Raw genomic sequence first — 19,033 nt, 5'->3', positions numbered from 1 at the left:
CCAAGTATGTTTGCTGTCGGTTGTTGTAATGTCTCCTAAATTAGTCTCCTAAAGTGCACTTAACAATATTTTGAAATGTAGCAGATGCCCCACCTGATAGTACCATGTCTCCCATGCAGAAACCACCCTGAAGCATTTTCTGGCATCCTGATGATGTTTAGTTGATCTTTGGGGGGGGGGGGGGGACTTCCTGGAGAGGGGGGAAGACTTTCTAAAAATACAGTTTGCTAATTCTTTAACTTTTGCCATTTTTATATGCTAAATTTGGCTTTAAAAAAAAAAAATTACATGCTGAATAATTTTGAGTTTGAAGAATGTGAGCATATACAATACTGTGCAAAAGGCCACCATTGGATGTGTGGTTTTATCAATGATATAATGACCATATATAATTATTTCTCAGTCTATTTATTAAGATAACAACAGAATATACAGGAAATATGTACACAAAATGTAAAAAAAACAAAAAAAACAAACAATTTTCAGAACAAATTTGCTTCTACAGTCAAAAGTCAGTGACCTCTCTTGGCACTAAGCACATCTTGAGCTCTTTTCAGGAGACTGTTTTGAGGTGTACTGAAGTCATCTTCTGGTACCATTCTATTCAGGTTCCATTTCATTTAGGTTTAATAGATCCAGGTTCCTGCTAGTGCTCAAGTGAAAGAGGAGGTAACACTAAAAACCTGCTGCTATAGACTATTAAAGCTGTTTTGATTAATTATTTTTAATACTGCATATAAATATACTGGCCTAAGACTTGCACAGTGCTATAGGTCAAATATAGGGTTATAAATGTTAAACAGGAAACATTTCAGGAAACATTTCCTGAAAAGATGAGTGAGTGAGTGTTGTGATGAATACTGTAACTAGTCGATAAATCAGTGACCAGTTTTTAGTTTCATTACCTTTTCTCATCTCAAAGCAGCTCAAAACCATTGAAAACAAGCATAGAAGGTGCCTACTATATTACATGGACAATGTTGCAAATTCTGTGTTGGCATATGTGTGTATATGTACACAGCTGTGTGTATGTGTGTGTGAACCTGTCACAGTGGGAGTGGGTGTGGATGGCAACACAGCTGTGTGTGTGTGTGTGTGTGTGTGTGTGTGTGTGTGTGTGTGTGTGTGTGTGTGTATATATATATATATATATATATATATATATATATATATATATATATATATATATATATATATATATATATATATGTGTGTGTGTATGTGTGTGTGTGTGTGTGTGTGTGTGTGTGTGTGTGTGTGTGTGTGTGTGTGTGTGTGTGTGTGTGTAAGCCAATAACAGTGGGAGTGGGGGGGCAACACAGCTGGCATTTGCTCCCGAGTGACTGTGACCAAAACCACGCCAATCAACTCATGAAAGCCAAGAACATTCCAAGCATTCTAAACACTCTTTGACTTCCGAACGCCTGCTAAACAAAGCTGCTGCTTTTTATGACACAAAAAACAATACTGCTCAATTACAGGGCATGTGGGAGCTTGGGGGATGTCAGTATGTAGGAATTTGTAAGGAGACTGAGGGGAAAAAATACTATTGTGCATACTATTAGACTGTGTCTGACTCAACAAATAGGCCTTTAGGTATAGCATGTGTCCAACTGAATGTGGCTGAGTTTTTATTTGACAGTTTTAATTTTCACCTGAATCTTCCAATAAATAATTCTTAAATAAATAAATAATTCTTGCCTTTTGCATTTGTAATTAATTTCAGTGGAGGAAATCTTGTCTTAATCTAATGGAATCACCACTGTATGAACCACAACACTATAATCTACTGCAGTGGGAATTTCTGTGAAGAAAATCACTTCAGGTGTGGTGGCTGGTATTCTGTCAAGACATATATCTACACTGACAAGTTCATCATAACACAAAATAACTTTCACTATATGCGCTTGCACAAATGCCTTGGATTTAGTGAAACGTAGACGTGTTCAGTTTAGACAGTGGTTGTGCTAAACACTCTTGACTGTACATCTGGAAATAATATGATAATGGAGTGGAATGGTGTTGTTGCCATGGATGCAGTTCCCCGCTGGTAATATGGGGAGCTTGAGGCTCAGTGTGAGCTGAGGCTCTCTGGGGCCACTCAGTGAACATCATAAACATGTGCTGTAACCTCAGCACACCTTACTATGCCTCCAAAGCTCAATACAAATAAACATCCAGCGTTACACGGGCCTTCCTGTGGTGAAGCTATTAAATGCACTTAAATTTGTCTAGGTGCTCAGAGTGGGGGTGGTGGGGGTTGGGGGTGCAGACAGACTTCCCATTAGCAGACAGGCTTCCCATTAGCAGTACCCTCTGGCTTTTCTAAAGACAGACAGGTATGAATGCAACTCCAACTTCCGAATTGCCTGTCTGCTTGCGACATGGTGATACACTTAAACACTACTTGATCTCTGGCTCTTCCAGTTTGCCTGCTTAGAGACTGCAGACCTGGCTTCAAGATCGAGGCTATTGTTCCTTTAAAGCAGCAACTTGTCTCCAGCCACCTGATGAAGTCTGCATCTTTGTGTTTGCTTTGTGAAAGTGCCACTGTCTGGCCCCGCCTGCTCTTGGGTTTGCACACTGCCTTGCCTCGCCCATTCTTAGGTTTGCACAACCCCTGTGCTGTGCAACCAGGTCTAAATAATCTTTCAGTTCTGGGCAGCAACTCCATTTTGTAGCGGGAAGCAAGGTCCGTGAGTCCCTGTTCTTGTTTTAAAATGAGCTATCAAAGTTGCTGAAGAAAGCTGGAGAGCTGATGGATCTGGAAGACAAGACCACCATTGCAGTGGGTACATTTGGTAGGTCATTTAAAGTTTGCACTGTTTAAGCTGGCTTACCCAAAGATCTCTGAACAAAATGAGGACAAAGATTCCTGTTACCAGTCCGGAGTCAATCAAGGCCAGACCACCAATCCTTTCCAAAACATCCGATTTTCTTCAACACAGAATGGTCTCATAACGCCTCACCAGACTCAAAAAAGTAAAAAAACCCTATGAGATTTCCAATCTCACAGCGACGCTTGCACAAGGGCAATGAGATAGGAGATCTTAGAGATTTTCACTCAGAGCTTTTGACCTGGATTCAGACACCGAGAATATGATCTGCCCACTTTTTTATTTTATTTTTATGATGCGTCTTGCTCCACGAACAATGGAACAGGAGCCAAATATTCAGCTGCACTTTCCGCTCGAGTAGAGCAGCTGGGTTTTTCAGACAGTGCACAAAAACAAACTTCCCTGAGCCCGACATGGACAAAACGTAGGAAAGATCCAGACCCAAGCATATGGCTGGATCCCAATTCCTCCGCCCACATGGGTCATCAGACCTACGCAGTTTTTTCCCAGTTCGCGTATGTACCGGAGGATTTGGAATGGAATGACAACGGAAGCCCCCATGTCAGCAGGCTATCGAGCAGATCCAGGCCTGGAAAACATGCAAAAGGAGTGTGTCCAGGCAGTCCTGCTCTGAGGCTGTGGTGGCGATGTGTGTGTGTGTGTGTGTGTGTGTGTGTGTGTGTGTGTGTGTGTTATGGTGGTATGAAGGTTTTTGGGTGTGTGTGTCTCTGAGCTGTAAAGCAGCACTGGCCAGGAGCATCCATCACACCTCTCCACCACACACAATGTCTCCCAGCAGTCCAGTTGACTGCAGCCAAAGACCTCAGAACCACCATGCATGCAATAACATTGTTCTCCATCTCACAGTTTTGAACAGATGCAGGCAATGAAATCACATTAATCACTCACTATTAGGTCTTAAAGCTTCCTTTTATGTACATCCACTTCTTCCTAATGGATCAAATACACCCAGGAGGCCTGAGATTAGGTTTAACATTTTTCTGTTTATCTGCCTGCCCACAGTATACCAGCAGCACTGTCCAGTGGGATCTAAATATCTATGATCATGTCTTCTAAGACAGATGTTTTCAATTTATTCCTCAGGGACAATGAGCTTGTCCACACTTTTGTTCTGCTCAGCTTCTAATACACCTGGGCCCAATAAACACCGTTCAACAGCTTGTTGACTGACTCAAAAGAACATTGTTCTATAAAAGAATGAACATGAACTGGTGATCCAGTTCTTGATCCAATCTCAAGGCTGAATATAGATCCTCAAGGAACTCAAACTAGAGTGGAGGATGCTTAATCTAATAAGGAAAATTCTTTCTTTTATTAACAGCCACCATCAACCACTATCAACCAAATAATAATAAAAAAAAAATTACATTACATTACATTTACGTTTACATCATTACTATGCAGCCTACTGGCAAGGACAGAACTTATCTAAGCACAGCAACGCATCAGAGGAAAGCTTTTCTTCTGAATGGCTGATTGTCTGATTTCATGCTACTGAGCTTGCTGTGTGTATTTATATTTTAATAGCGGAAATAATATTTATACAGAAGTAATAACCATGCTATGTTTAACATCCATTGTCATTAACTGCAGTGCTTTCATAAATGAAGTGATGGATATCACACTTAAAAGTTTTCTTTGGCTCAACACATAGATCACATAAGCAGCTGTGCTTCAAGAAGACAGTAGGGTGTTGGGTGGGTCTAGTAATAGCCCCATTTCTGCCCCCACAACCACCCCACCCAACCCCCACTGCCACACAAGCAGACACACACATAAACCTCATCCTCTCGCACCGCAGCTCAGGGAACACAGGTGCAGGGAGCTGTCCTGACAAACGGTGCACCGACTGATCTGGTGTCAGTGATCCATGACCCTGACAAAGTCAGCCCTTCAGACAAGGTTCCGTAGTGGGTTTCTCTTCTCATATCCACTGGAAATGGCGTTTTCCTTGCCTGATCTAAAGTACTGCTGTCGAAGCAGCCTATCGGATACCGTGCTGACCAGATTCCCGTCATAGTAGAGCTGCGTGAACGTTTTCGCTCACGTACACTGGTTGCAGAATTTTGGCAGCCAGGATTTCAGAGAAGTGTTACTCTGGCTCCACCTGGCGTTCACTGGAGGATCTGTCCCTCAAACCATCTGATTAACGAAGAAGAAAATAAGCACTGCAGCTGCTTTGAGAGTTAAAAATTTCGAAGGTTTAGTGCATCACTGTTGATTTTCTTCCCAAAATGTACATCTTCGGTGGATATTTCACGTAATATCTGATGAAAGCCTCTTTGTTGCCTGCGTTTGTTCTTTCAACAGTAATTTTTTTAAAAGTTGAGAACCAAGCCAACACTGCTCCCAGATTCCCGTAAAACACGCCTTCTGGATTCAGTCAATGTCACCGTGGCTGTGAGAGGGAGAGGAGGGCCATGGAAGGTGTGTTGACATAGGACCTTTACTCTTGGTGTCAGCAATGCTTCCTGTGTGTTTTCCGTTCTCTGCAGTGCTCGTCTTCTCTTCTGGCTCTTGTGACACTGCCCTGGCAGTGGAGTCATAGTGGGGGATCTTTAATGCCTTGACCTTAAAGATTTTTGCCTTAATCATTTGTCATACATTGTTACAGTGTCTTAAGGGTAACAGTGGGTTTGGATTATTTTATGATCAATATCTATGAATAGGTGCACCAATAGGTGCACTAGCTGCAGTCATTTAATGACATATCATATCACAGACTGGACCAGTGACCTTTACCCTTTGTTTTGTAGTTACTTATATGGTTTCTCCAAATCCATCCTCTGTTATGTCACGTATCAATTTAAACAAATGAAAAAATCTTCTAAAACACTGAGAAACGTACAAAGAAACACCTAATTGTCGGTTGTATAACTCAAAGTTTTTAAAAGACATCGCTGTTGAGTATATTTGAGTCTTCTCCTGTGTTAACAGTAATTCCCCAATTTTGCCAGGGCTATTTGTGGTAAAATGACTGAAATTTTAATATGGGAAATATTCTACTTAATTGAATTTACATTTTGTTGACATTGTTCAAAGATTTTTAAATGCTGGTAAAGTCATTATTTCTAACTCCTGACTGTTGATATATATATATATATATATATATATATATATATATATATATATATATATATATATATATATATATATATATATATATATATATATATGTCTCCAAGGCTCTTGATATGGAAATCTACTGTCGTAATTATCACTTTAAACACTGTGTAGTTAAATTGATGGTGAGCCCGGAGTGGTTTGCTTAGAGTAGAGCAAACAAAAAGTCCAACTATGCTGCAGATGGCAGTAACGTCTGTGAGCGATTCGTGGAGAATATCCTTATCTACACTTTTATATGTCACAACACCTGGTGTTATACTACTGTTCATGTGCAATTAAACAGAATAACTGAAAAATAATTATGTGTTGGAAAAACGTGACAGAAACAAGAGACAAATCAATTTGACATCGTAGTGCTAGAACGAAATGGCGACCGACGGAGATCTTGAATTTGTCAAGCATTCACACAACCTATATCAGCAAACGGCAGCAAATTTGCCTAAGAGATATAAAAGAAACCCGATGACTAACTGAGAGAATAATGTTCCACCCTCTTGAATTATACAAAGACAACGTCCGACTTCCTACGTTAAACTTCAAGGAGCAAAGACGTGAGTGAAGGAAATTATCTGGGCTGCAGGGTTTCCTAAAAGCATCATAAAACAAAGATCATGTTTAAATGGTAAAGCGAGTATTACACTGGACCTTCTCTGATCTTAGGAAACGGTGTCCTGTTTGGTTTTTTTGTTCATTATCACGCATGCTGTCTCTAGTGTTCTTGATTGGGTTGATGTATTCGGTTAAGAACGTGGAACAGCGGAAACAAATCAAATATGATATTAGTTAGGCTATGTTAACCCTACATCCAGCCCGCTGTATAAATGAATGATATGGACCCGCGTACCTCGCGGTCAGAGACAGTGACGTTCTTAGAACTGAAGCGCATGCCATTAAGATGCGCCCCGGCTTCCTCAACAAGATGCTACCTGGCAACACACAATTATCTTCCCTTAGTCTGATGCCTCTAAGACGGCTTGGGCATGCATGATTGGTGAGGCACGTAGCGTCCTGTGGGATCTAACACATTAGCAGCTCTGGGCATTAACAAATTAATCAATTACATTTAGCGTTGTCCGTTAGTCCCTACAGCAGGTCTGTTTAGAGAGGTACGCAATGTGGGGCCTAGGTGCGCCATTGACGCATCAGTAAGGAGTACTGGCGTTTTAGACAGATACATTTACGGAATTTAGCTGGCGCTTTAATCCAAATCGACTTACAATTATGACTGAATACAATAGTGCAAATGAGGGTTAAAAGCCTTGCTCAAAGGCCCAACCGTACTGGTTCCTTAATCACTGAGCCACCACTATCGCCACGGAGATTCTCTGAAGTATGCCTTTGCACAGTATGTGGGAAGCGCTACTCCGTCATTACCTGTACGCATCTGTGATTTTCTCTGACATGCACGAAGTCTTTCAAAACTGAATCTGATCCTGACAGGTAGTCCTAGTAATTAACGCTTTTCATAATTCCAAAGTAGCTTAATAACATGATAGATCCTTTAATGACTAAATAAAGAACTTGTTTTTTTTTTTTTCCTTTTCTTTTTCTGTTGTCTACAATGGACATAATTGTGTAAACAGTTGTGCAGTGAGGGTAAGTTGGTGGTACAGACACCCGATGCGGAAACGCGAGTGAAAGAATGAATTGGTACTTGGAAAATAGCCAGCAGATGGCCATCTGTAAAACCAGTGCCTCTACTCACTGTCAGAGCGAAATTTCTTGATTTTCTTCATCCACCGCTTGCGTACTATAGCATTAAAAGCCCAGTGCTAGCTCTATAAACGCTCTCTCTCTCTCTCTCTCTCTCTGTGTTTGTGTGTGTGTGTGTGTGTGTGTGTGTGTGTGTGTGTTGCTATATATTGTTTCGTTCATTCGTCATTATACAATTTATATACTATATGCCGAATATGTATTCAATAAGCATAATTTCTTTGCTGAATTATTATTGTCTTATGCCGTCCACTCCCTTAAAGTCTGCGGCGGCCAAATGTCTCAGAATGAGTCGCCGTGTTGCGTCTAACGTCATGTTCAGTGTAGCGCGTTCTGGAAATGTGGTTAGACATGGATGAAAAAGGCCCTGGAGCTCTTCTTGAAAGCGCCGGGACGTGCGGTGAGGTTAACAGAAGCCATCTCTGCGCAGAAAACCGAATTATGAGTATAATAGAATTTGACTTGGCGGTCTCGCCGTCTGAGAAAAGGTGCGATCACTTCTAGGTCTTTGAGGATATTCTGTCCAAACAGCTGATTAAAATTTACGATTCTATTTTATTTATACTTATACTTACATATTTCAATATTATTTTACTTGGCGTATGTATTTGTAATATATTAGCATACGCCAATTATATTGTGGGTATGCTTCTTCAGAATGGTTAGATCTTTAGTCTCTTCAAAAAAGTGTCTTCGCAAGTGCTCGGTCTGAACCCAAACGAAGTTTAATTTTACACTTCAAATGTGGATTTGTTTATTTAAGTCGGTCATGGTCCAAGGTTCCTCGCTGATGGCAATTTAACTCCATGCCAAGTGATCTTGTAAAAGGCATCAGTGACATTTATTCAAGTCTCATTTGGTAGTTCCCTTTCTCGTGTGCTCTCCGATCAAAAGCAGTAATTCCTTAATGGCTGCAAAAGCTATTCACAGCGAACTGAAAATAAGATAAACACATTGTGTTTGAAATGTTTACATAATATAATTTTTTAAACAACTTTCATATTGTCAAAGATGTTTAAAATGCAAGCATTTCCACTTTGTCATCAATTTATACTTTGCTTTCCTGTTCACAGAAAATTAATTGTAAATCTAATATTCTCCAAAACAAAAAAACAAAAAAACAAAAAAAAAACAGGCATGATTTATTGTCCTGTAATGTTTGTCCAAGTTAGTGCAGTATAAGAGGCATTTTCCTCAGTCTGGTTTCTCAAATGTGCAGGTAAGATGCTAAAGTGATTCTCCCTTTCTAAGCTGTCTTTCTAATAATGATGGCAGTCGTAACACTACGATGCTCTCAGGAATGCGAACCTCAAGCTCCTGATCTGTACATTCTCAGAAGAGATTTGACTTTTAAGAACTGGGAAAGGACGTCCCTGACAGCACGCCTCGGGGCACCCAGAGCCCGGGCAGTGTACCTGATATCGCTCGAAAAGCCAGTGTGTCTGCAGTCACCTGCTCTGGGTCACCTGCTCCTCCTTGGGTCACTGGGTTTGTCTTGCTTCCAGTGTTGTTGAGAGCATGTGGAGTAGTGAGGGAGGGAGGAGGGAATGGTGGGGGAGCCTTGGGAGGAGGGGGGGGGGATGGATTTGGGGGGGTGGCCATCTCACCAGGGTAGTAAGCACCAGCAGGGAGCTGATGGTAGGACACTTCTCTGATTCTCTCCGAAGTGGTGTCTGCTTACACATTATCCTTGCACAGTGCTTATCAGTAGGGGGCGCCAGCAGGCTCATCACTGTGGGATTACAAAGCTCTGCCACCTCTCTGACTGACGTGATGGAGCGCCGCAGCAGCTGTGTGCCAGCCATCTGCCTGGGAAGTAAGTGCGTTCTGGCTGTGGGATTGCATGAAATTGTGAGATTGTATGGGGACTCCTTCAGTGAAGGGAGTGGAAAGTGGGAATAGAGAAGTGACTGTGGAAAATTAGTTCAGCTGGGACTATTCCTGAACACTGCGCTCAAATTCTTTGGAAATCAGAAACTTTATAATCAACATGATCAGTCTTTGGCAAGAAGAACACATCCCCTTTTCCAAAGTGTTTGACAGTGAATTTTAAAATATAGTCACTAGGATAAGACTGAACAGCATGTGTGTGGATGATTTATATACAGTAAAGTATGCAGTTATCTTCTGGGGCATGAGAGTTTATCACTAATAATACAGAAAAATAGCATCTTAGTATTATTCATGACATTGTGTACACATACGAATTTATGAGAATCACTGACTTTTCTCTCTGAGTGGGAGATTCACATGTCGAAGAAACCAGTGCTTCTTAGGGCTTGCAATATAGTTGATCAAAGAATTTCCATCGCTCACATGCTCTGTGATTTTGGATTTTTGCCAGCCATCTGCATAAAGCTAAAAGTAAAGCAGGCAAATTTTGGGAAGCGGATAGCACATTTTGACCTAATATTCACTGATTTCACTCGGAACTCAGCTTTGCTGTGAAAGATTATAATATTTACGGCTGCTCCAGGTGGAATTCTGTATGATATACCTAACTCCTGATCAAACTGTACATTCCACTGAGTGCTTTTATAAGCCTTTGCACTCTTCCCCTCTTTGGAGTTGGCACAGTCTTTTGTCTGATTAGAATTCAGCGCAGACATGTCTTGCTGGTGAGTTATAGCTGTAAAAGTGTGTGTGTGTGTGTGTGTGTGTGTGTGTGCGCGTTTTTTGGGAACAGTATTAATATTTCAACAGTTTCCTTAGAAGGGAAGAAGGCGACTGAGAGCTCTGATCATCCACTAAAGGTTGAGGTTCATTCTGCTACACCTGATTATCATTTTTAATTGGGTAATACTTTTGCATCTTTGATAATATTATTCAAATCAATTGCAAAGGTAAACAAAACCTGACAGGATTCAGTTAATGCTTGATATGCTTTTTTCAGACTTTTATACATTCAAATGTTAAGAAAGACAGATGTTATTGGAGCTGTCATAATAGAATTATAGCTTATCTTGGTGCTGGGCTTTGTCTTGACTAGTGTTCACCTCTATTTATTTTGAGTGGATATGACCGCATATGTTTGTGTCTGTCATGTGTGTGTTCCTCTACTTTTGAAAGTCTGTTTGCATGCTTTTCATATATGTTGGTTGTTTTACTTAACAATTGGCAGAAGGTTTGTTGACTATGTCAGGATTGTCTCATGATTTCAACACAGCTCTTTAATGCATCTGTTTAAGTCCTTTCTTTGCATGTTAATCTCCCTTTGAGCCACTTACCTCCTCACTGAGTAATCAAAAATAAACATTACTATCAAAGTCAAAAACATGCTCTATAAATCTGATACCTACAATTATATACAATATGTGGAATATAGTGCTGAGAAACTGTGATGCTAATACTATAACAGATGTTATAATAAAGGCGTGTACATTAGATATATGAATTATGCATTTTGGTCACATCAGAGATGTCAGACATTGTACATTTATGCCCGACAAAGTTTTTTCAGTTGTAAATGCTTTTTACTCTTTTTGTCTCATTCCCTCCCTCTATCTTTCTCACTAGATTAAGTGTCACAGTAATAGCGTCATCGGCTGCCGCGAAGTGAATAATCATGCTCATCAACTGGAGGAGTCAAGGCAGTGCTGGGATTAAAATGTGTGAAGAACAAAGTGTGCGAAAGGAAATGCAGAAGTGCAACCCTTAAAGAGAGAGAGAGAGAGAGAAAGAGAGAGAGAGAGAGAGAGAGAGAGAGAGAGAGAGAGAGAGAGAGAGAGAGAGAGAGAGAGAAAGAGACCATCACGCTCAATGCCATGGATCACACAAGTCCAGGTGGCCAATCGAATCATGGTATCGTTGTTCTTAATACATGCTTTATAAAGTTTGACTATGAGAACACGAGACGCGTGGCTTAAATGAGCGGTCCTCCTGATCTGCTGAGCTGGGCACACACTCAGATGCAGTATGTAGTAGGTGTGCATGTGACATATGATTCAGTCCCAAGACTCCGCCAGTATGGAAGAGCAGACAACCATCCTGATTCAGATTTATGGGAATAGCACAGAGCAGTTAAACAATTCACTTGATTACAACTCAACAGATGTAAAGGAGAACTCGGACACGTATGAATTTTATGTGATTGGCCTTTTCCTCTCCTGCCTGTACACTATCTTACTCTTCCCCATCGGCTTTATCGGCAACATCCTCATCTTAGTGGTTAACTTGAACCACAGGGAGAAGATGACCATCCCTGACCTTTACTTCATCAACCTGGCTGTGGCAGACCTCATTTTAGTAGCCGACTCGCTCATTGAAGTCTTCAACCTGAACGAGAAGTACTACGACTACGCAGTGCTGTGCACATTCATGTCCCTGTTCCTGCAGGTCAATATGTACAGCAGCATCTTCTTCCTGACCTGGATGAGCTTTGACCGGTACATGGCGTTGGCCAGCTCTATGAGCAGTCGGCCGCTGCGCACCATGCAACATGCCCGCCTCAGCTGCAGCCTCATCTGGATGGCTTCCATCCTGGCCACGCTGCTGCCCTTCACCATTGTGCAGGCACAGCACACAGGCGAGGTGCACTTCTGCTTCGCTAATGTCTTCGAGATCCAGTGGCTGGAGGTGACCATCGGTTTCCTGGTGCCTTTCTCCATCATTGGCCTATGTTATTCCCTGATCGTACGTATCCTCATGCGGGCTCAGAAGCACAGAGGCCTGTGGCCACGGCGACAGAAGGCCCTGCGAATGATTGTGGTGGTGGTGCTGGTGTTCTTCATCTGCTGGCTGCCTGAGAATGTCTTCATCAGCATCCAGCTGCTCCAGGGCACTGCGGACCCCTTGCAGCGCAGTGGCGCCACCCTGTGGCACAACTATCCATTGACCGGGCACATCGTCAACCTGGCTGCCTTCTCCAACAGCTGCCTGAACCCCATCATCTACAGTTTCCTGGGAGAGACTTTCCAAGACAAGTTGCGTCTATTTGTGAAGCAGAAGGCTGGCTGGTCTGTGGTGTATCGTTTTTGCCACCACACCCTGGACCTCAACATCCCAGTCAGGGGGGAGTCCAAGGTGTAGGACCGAACACCATCCCAGAGCTGAAGAAATGAGTTCTGAAACTGCTTTCTTAAAGTTCTTCTCTGATGAGATGTTAAGAAGAACCAAGCAGACACTCTTCATTTTTAAAAGAGCCACTTAGGCTGACCTTAATCTAAAACAACAGACTAACAACAGCAAGTGTGGAGACATGGTTGACTTAAAGGTTCACAGTTCCACTTGCGTTAGCAACAGCAGAAGCACTGTATTTGTTTTATATATTACAGAGTGAAATTGATACTCAGTGAATTGGAAACAAGGGGTATTCAGGGTGATGCTTTACAAAGATGTAGATATAATGGATTAAATTGCAAAGAGATAATGACTGACCTGTTTTTCTAAAAGTAAACTTTATAGTTATTAAAAAACATACAATGTATCAAAGCAATGACTTTTATACTACAGGGCATTTATGTTCAGTGAGCCCATGATAAGGGGACAAATAAAGAAATACATCAAAGGACCCATGGCCTATATAATATATATATATATATATATATATATATATATATATATATATATATATATATATATATATATATATATATATATATACGACTTAGAGTATGACATTTCAGAGAGCTTCTTAGGCTTACTTTTGTTCTGTACTTTTTATTTTTGCTCAATTAGACTATGTGAAACAAGCTACTAAACAGGAGAACCCATGGCCTGGTCTTTATTGTGTACCAGATTGTCTCACATGTTCATTCCCAAACACTTTTTTTTTTATTTCTTTCACATTCCCTAGTGTGTAAACAACAGCCACAACAAAAAGTTTAAAATGAGTTAATTTGAAGTTCACTGACTACCTTAATTTGACATGAGCAACATTTCCAGCTAAATCTGAATTAAAGCAAACTGCATTAGAAGAATAAGAGCTCAATCAGGCAGAGGTGTTATCGATCCAAACCCCAGGTGTTGGCTCCTGTTTACCAGGCGTAGGGACAGGGGGCAGGTGGCATGCGGAAGACAGAGGGCAGCGTAAACTCATTAGCTCAGACTTCAGTTACCCATCTAGTAGTTCTCCATTGGCGGTGTTTATTTAGATGCATAATCACAGCCGTGTCTCTGCGGCTTCACATCACCTTGTTCCACCAGGCTTTCTTCACCATAAGCTAGGGCACTGGTTATTTCAGTTGCACTACTGTGACTGGTTAAGTCTGGTAATCCCCATGAATCCAGGCAATCAAGATAACAGAAGTATTCTGTCTCCAGCTGTATGTTGTATGTACCAATATGAACCTGTAAATCAATGCTGAACATAAACCCTGCATATAAACTACCGCACAGTCACTAGGTCCACATGATTTAGCATTCAATTTATATTCACTAGATTCAGTAAATGTCCACTCTGCTGGTTATGTGCACAGGATCCAACACATGGGCACAATGCTATCATTCACAAGTTTCTCTGCTTAAGTCATACTCTACTTAAGCACCGGTCAAACTGTGCTGTATTTTGAGAATCCCTGGGAGTTAGAATGGACACTGTCATACCAGAACTGAAAAATGTCTTTCCACCTCTCAGCAAATATACACTAAAAGACATCAAAGTTGATGCCATAGATAGTGGTAATGTTAAGTGCATTCTTTCCCATGAAAACCAGCCCAAGAAAGCAAATAAGGATGTGAGTAGTCCCTGGGGTGTGCCTTACATGTCTTTAATGATGATGGCACTGAGATATCCTACTTCACACTATCAGTCTCCACTCCACGCCCAAATAATCAAACGGTTATTAGGGTCAAGTGCTACTGCTGCTAATGTTTTGTACACAAGAAAAAAACTTCAGACAGCTCTTAACAATGCATGTGGTCAATTTCCCATAAATTCTGCTTCAATCACAAATAAAAGGTCATTAAGATCAGATCACCAGACCATAGTAGTGGACTGCTGAGTTAATGTCAGTACCCCAGAGCATGGGGCTGTGGTGCAAAAAATATACAAATAAAAAAATACATCTTACACTGTGGAATGTGTGTGTGTGTGAAGCAAAGATAGTGGGTAAACCTTGTTGCACATGAAAGGGGCTCCGCTCTGGTCTGTGAACCCTATGTAATATTCTTAATACTACGCACCTACCTGGCTGCAGAACTGCGTCTGTTTTCAAACGTAATCATTTTATGTGCATTCACAAGCTCCAACACAATGTAACAATTACCTACACTAAGAATGTTAATTGAGGATGTAATCCAATCCGTGGCTGATGTAGCGTGCTTGGCAGCAGTAGTGCACTGTATCCTGGGATTGTGGACAGAGCAGTGGGCTACGTTTGGCCTACTGTGGGAAGACAAAACAAACAACCCAAAAACAAAATAATGGCAACGAAGCACTTGTTTTTCCAGCTGTGATAATGGAAAGAGGCCTGGGAAATGGGATCCAAGCACTGAACAGTGCTTATGAAAGACAGTAAACACAAAGTTGTTCAAATGAACTTCAGGTATAAGTAAAATCACAACCCTCCAGCTCTTTTGGGAGTGACAATGGGATTTGTGTATCAACAGGCTCAGAAATAGGTCTCTTGTTGCAGAGAGATGGTCAGTAGCAGCCACGGGTACTCTGACAACCATCTGGGGATGGTCAAGGGCAGTGATGCTGGCACCAGGACAGGAAGCCATTTAAGTTATCTAATTAAGTGAGCTTGTTAGTTGAAATTAATTAAAATAAACAAACAAGTGGGTGCCCTGACAGACAGGACCCCAAACCCCCCTTCGTCCTCCCCGAGGTCTAGCAAATAGAACATGTTCATTATGTGTATGCACAAACAGACAGGGCAAAACATGGACTCAGAGGACACAGAGAGCAAGAGAGAAAGGAGAGCAGGCAGGGCCAAGGCTGTGAGAAGAGTGTGACAGAAGGCCTGGAGATACAGCTGAGATTGGAAAGGTTCAGAGTTGAAGGACTGACGTCATGGCTACTGGTACACAACATTTCCCTCCATTTTTTTTTTTATATGCACTGCTTCTCTTCTGATGTGGTTAAATCAAAAGCTTTGAAAAGACTGTTCTTAAGACAAAAAAGACACGGGTAATGTTCACATGCACATATGCACTGGTTTCTCATGGAGGCAAATTGTCGCTCCCCCACACCTATGGCCTCAGCTAGCCCTCTTACCCATTTATTCTAAGCACCATATTTATAAAAAAAATAAAATAAATAAAAATTAGTACAAGCAGTAAGCTGACAAGCATCAGCATTTGTACCCCACACCTAATTTGTGCATCGCTGACCCTTGTTATATAGGCTGAGATCATGTCTTCTGAAAGTGATCTGCAAACCTGACCAAGCCCTGGATTTCATTTACATTAGAGGATTAACAGAGGGCACAGGCAACTGACACCATCAAGAGAATGAAGCCATGTCCAGGGTAATTAATGGAGTGCACGTTAATGCATAATGATGGAGCTGTACATTCAGAGGGAAATCAAGTCTGAATAATGGATCTGGTCCACAATTACATTTGCATATTAAAATCTTTACTGGAAAAAAGAGAGGCAAATTGGATAAGGCTTCAGACACAGGCAAGGAGAAGGGAGTGACTGCAAGAAAACCACAGACCACAAGCACTAGAAACAAACCTACTGTGTCATTACTGAACTAGACAAGTAGCAAAAGTGACATGTCAGGATAGTGATATGTATTCTTAAAATTGCACACAGAAAAGCCTATAAAAACAGAGCAACATGCATTTTTAAATTAGATTTAGGTGATGTGTTTACAGCTGATATAATTGACCTCTAGTGAATAATAAAAAAAAAAAAAACCAAACAAAAAAAAAAAACCCACCCCACCACAAACAGGTGGTTAACTGCGCTTCGCAAATACACTTTAGACTCATTTTCATTACAGACTTCTACCCTGTTAACCACAAAAAAGTGCATGTTGAACCATCAGAAAAAGCAAGCTGAGCAAGACACATGCACCCCACCCCAGAGGTACAACAACCAAAACCTCTGATCAGTTGCTCCCTGCAAATTCCACCAAAAGCCGATTATGCAGATGTTACTCTGCGTTTGGAAACAAACACCTCAATACGCGTCACGGTGAAGCAATGCCTGTGTAGTTGGATAAGCAAACACTAACCAAATAATTCCAAGTAGACAGACTGAGGTAGTTAAATTTTATTAACAACCCACTGAATGGTGTAAAAAGATAAATAGATTTCTCTCAGCATGCAAACTAACACTAAATCTACAGTGAGCACTGCTAACTAAATACACATTTCACTTTAACCTGAGTCTGTAGGGAATGTATTATAAAATTATACCAGTTTTCAAATCCATCACTTGGCGAGTGTAAAAGTTTAAAATAAAGAAAGGTTAAAAATTATGCTCGCTCCCCACGAATTCGCCTTGCGAGCTGGATGTCCTTCGGCATGATTGTGACTCTCTTGGCATGAATGGCACACAGATTTGTGTCTTCAAACAGTCCAACAAGGTAAGCTTCGCTTGCTTCCTGTAGAGATTAAATTATAGTTGAGTCAAACTAATGCATACAATGTAAACTTTGTGTGCACGGAGGAGGGCTGCAGATTTGAGTTGGGTGAACATACCTGGAGAGCACCAATGGCTGCACTCTGAAACCTGAGGTCGGTCTTGAAATCTTGTGCAATTTCTCTAACCAGACGCTGAAATGGTAATTTGCGGATCAGCAGCTCCGTTGACTTTTGGTAACGACGAATTTCTCTCAGAGCAACAGTTCCAGGCCTTCAGAGAACCAAAAACATGAAAAATCCAGAAACTGCGATTTAAGCGCATACCGCAAACCTTGTAGTTTTCGATGTGCAAAAACTCACCTGTATCTATGAGGCTTCTTGACGCCGCCAGTAGAGGGCGCGCTTTTCCTCGCCGCCTTTGTAGCCAGCTGTTTTCTTGGAGCTTTCCCTCCAGTTGATTTGCGCGCAGTCTGCTTGGTACGAGCCATGTTTTCTCAGAAGCTAGGAATCAAAAATAAGACTGCGGTTATCGCTACAAGGAAAGCTACTTGTCTACAATAAAAATGTTAAGACGCAGTATAATAATTTGGCCAGTTAAATAGCTGGCGAGAATCAGCCAGCTAGATCGGTGGGAAAACCCTTCGTCATTTGCCATCGTTAGTTCCATTATGTTAGTTAACTAGCTAGTTAGCCAACTACTGCCTTGATGGTCCTACTCCCTCCAGTCTTGAGTACGGAATCCACGCTGTTCTTAACTGAACAAACAGCAGAATGGCAAGTTAACCGAGCCAGCTATCCAGCTACACTACATGAATCAGGGAGCTAAAGACTGCCGCAGACAAAATGGCGCCCGTTTATAGTATCCGGTGAATGCTACAGCCAACACAACCTCTAGTTTGATATGAAAGCAAAATAAATAATAATAATAATAAAGATATATATACACACACACACACATACATACATATACAGTCTAGCGTTTCATTTATGACGATGCTCCATTACGAAAACCATTTAGCTAGGTTAGCGTTAACTACAATTACTGGGGCAGACAGCCAGGTTATCTGGTCAAATAGCCGCTAACTAGTTTACATATCCATCCAACCAACTACGGAGAACAGTACAGCCATATGCCCTGTCCAGTTTAATCTCGTTAAACTCATTGTCCAAAATGGCGGGCACAGCAGCAGACCCACCGACGCGGATAACAATGTCATTTATCTCAACTGACAAGATGGCCATCATATTAAATCCATCAAATCCATAACGACACAGGACTAGAGAACGATATACCACATCATATTAAGCCCCACGACTGAAATACTTCATTAGATAGCTAACGCAGCTAATCAGTCACGTTAATTTAGCTTAGCAGATAACACCAGAACGAACCGGAGCATCTTTTTTTGTCCGTTTTCCAACTGAACCCCGATTTCTCTCAACGAACATTTAGAAGCTTTGCAATACTTTATCACCGTTTCGGTGATAATGCACAAGTTACAGTTAGTTATCTAGCTACATCCCATTTTTACCTTCACAACGAACGTCCAAGTAGTGTTTGAAAATAACGGAGGTGTGCAGGTACTATTTATATCTGTTACACCGTTCAGACTCACCAGCAACACATGACGTGAAGGCTCCTCCCCTATACAGTGGGAGGAGACTATGACACATGACGTCAGAGTCTCCTCCCATATACAACGGATTCTACAGTCCACACGTCCACAGCCAAGTAAGGTTACTGTCATGGTGAAAATATTGGCTTTAACATCTAAATTAGAAACAATGAGAAACGACCGTTTGAAAAATGTGCAATATGAAGTGGCTGACATACTGTGATTACGTATACCACTTCTT

The 19,033-nt window shown here is 41.4% G+C and overlaps 2 protein-coding genes across 4 annotated transcripts; one reads left to right on the top strand and one right to left on the bottom strand.

The window, feature by feature from the left end:
* Positions 1-9,335: 9,335 nt before the first annotated feature.
* On the top strand, positions 9,336-13,208 carry gper1 (G protein-coupled estrogen receptor 1). 2 transcript variants are annotated; one of them, XM_081725093.1, is made up of 3 exons: positions 9,336-9,513; positions 10,384-10,450; positions 11,214-13,208. In XM_081725093.1, the coding sequence occupies exon 3, from the start codon at positions 11,637-11,639 to the stop codon at positions 12,723-12,725; it is 1,089 nt and encodes a 362-aa protein (XP_081581219.1). In that variant the 5' UTR covers positions 9,336-9,513; positions 10,384-10,450; positions 11,214-11,636; the 3' UTR covers positions 12,726-13,208. The 2 variants fall into 2 exon arrangements, with proteins under 2 accessions (XP_081581219.1, XP_026860598.1); XM_027004797.3 differs by lacking the exon at positions 10,384-10,450.
* A 3,639-nt stretch (positions 13,209-16,847) lies between these two features.
* On the bottom strand, positions 16,848-18,827 carry h3f3a (H3 histone, family 3A). 2 transcript variants are annotated; one of them, XM_027005859.3, is made up of 4 exons: positions 18,709-18,827; positions 17,537-17,677; positions 17,294-17,447; positions 16,848-17,196 (listed from the first exon to the last, which is right to left on the bottom strand). In XM_027005859.3, exons 2-4 carry the CDS (start codon positions 17,662-17,664, stop codon positions 17,068-17,070), a joined length of 411 nt encoding a protein of 136 aa, XP_026861660.1. In that variant the 5' UTR covers positions 17,665-17,677; positions 18,709-18,827; the 3' UTR covers positions 16,848-17,067. The 2 variants fall into 2 exon arrangements, with proteins under 2 accessions (XP_026861660.1, XP_081554985.1); XM_081698859.1 differs by lacking the exon at positions 18,709-18,827 and adding an exon at positions 18,141-18,352.
* Positions 18,828-19,033: the final 206 nt, after the last annotated feature.

The sequence above is a fragment of the Electrophorus electricus genome, chromosome 2 (assembly GCF_041902795.1).
Source record: "Electrophorus electricus isolate QZ-2024a chromosome 2, ASM4190279v1, whole genome shotgun sequence".
Taxonomy (NCBI): domain Eukaryota; kingdom Metazoa; phylum Chordata; class Actinopteri; order Gymnotiformes; family Gymnotidae; genus Electrophorus; species Electrophorus electricus.
The sequence above is the reverse complement of the archived record's forward strand: the minus strand, read 5'-3'. Positions and strand labels throughout refer to the sequence as shown.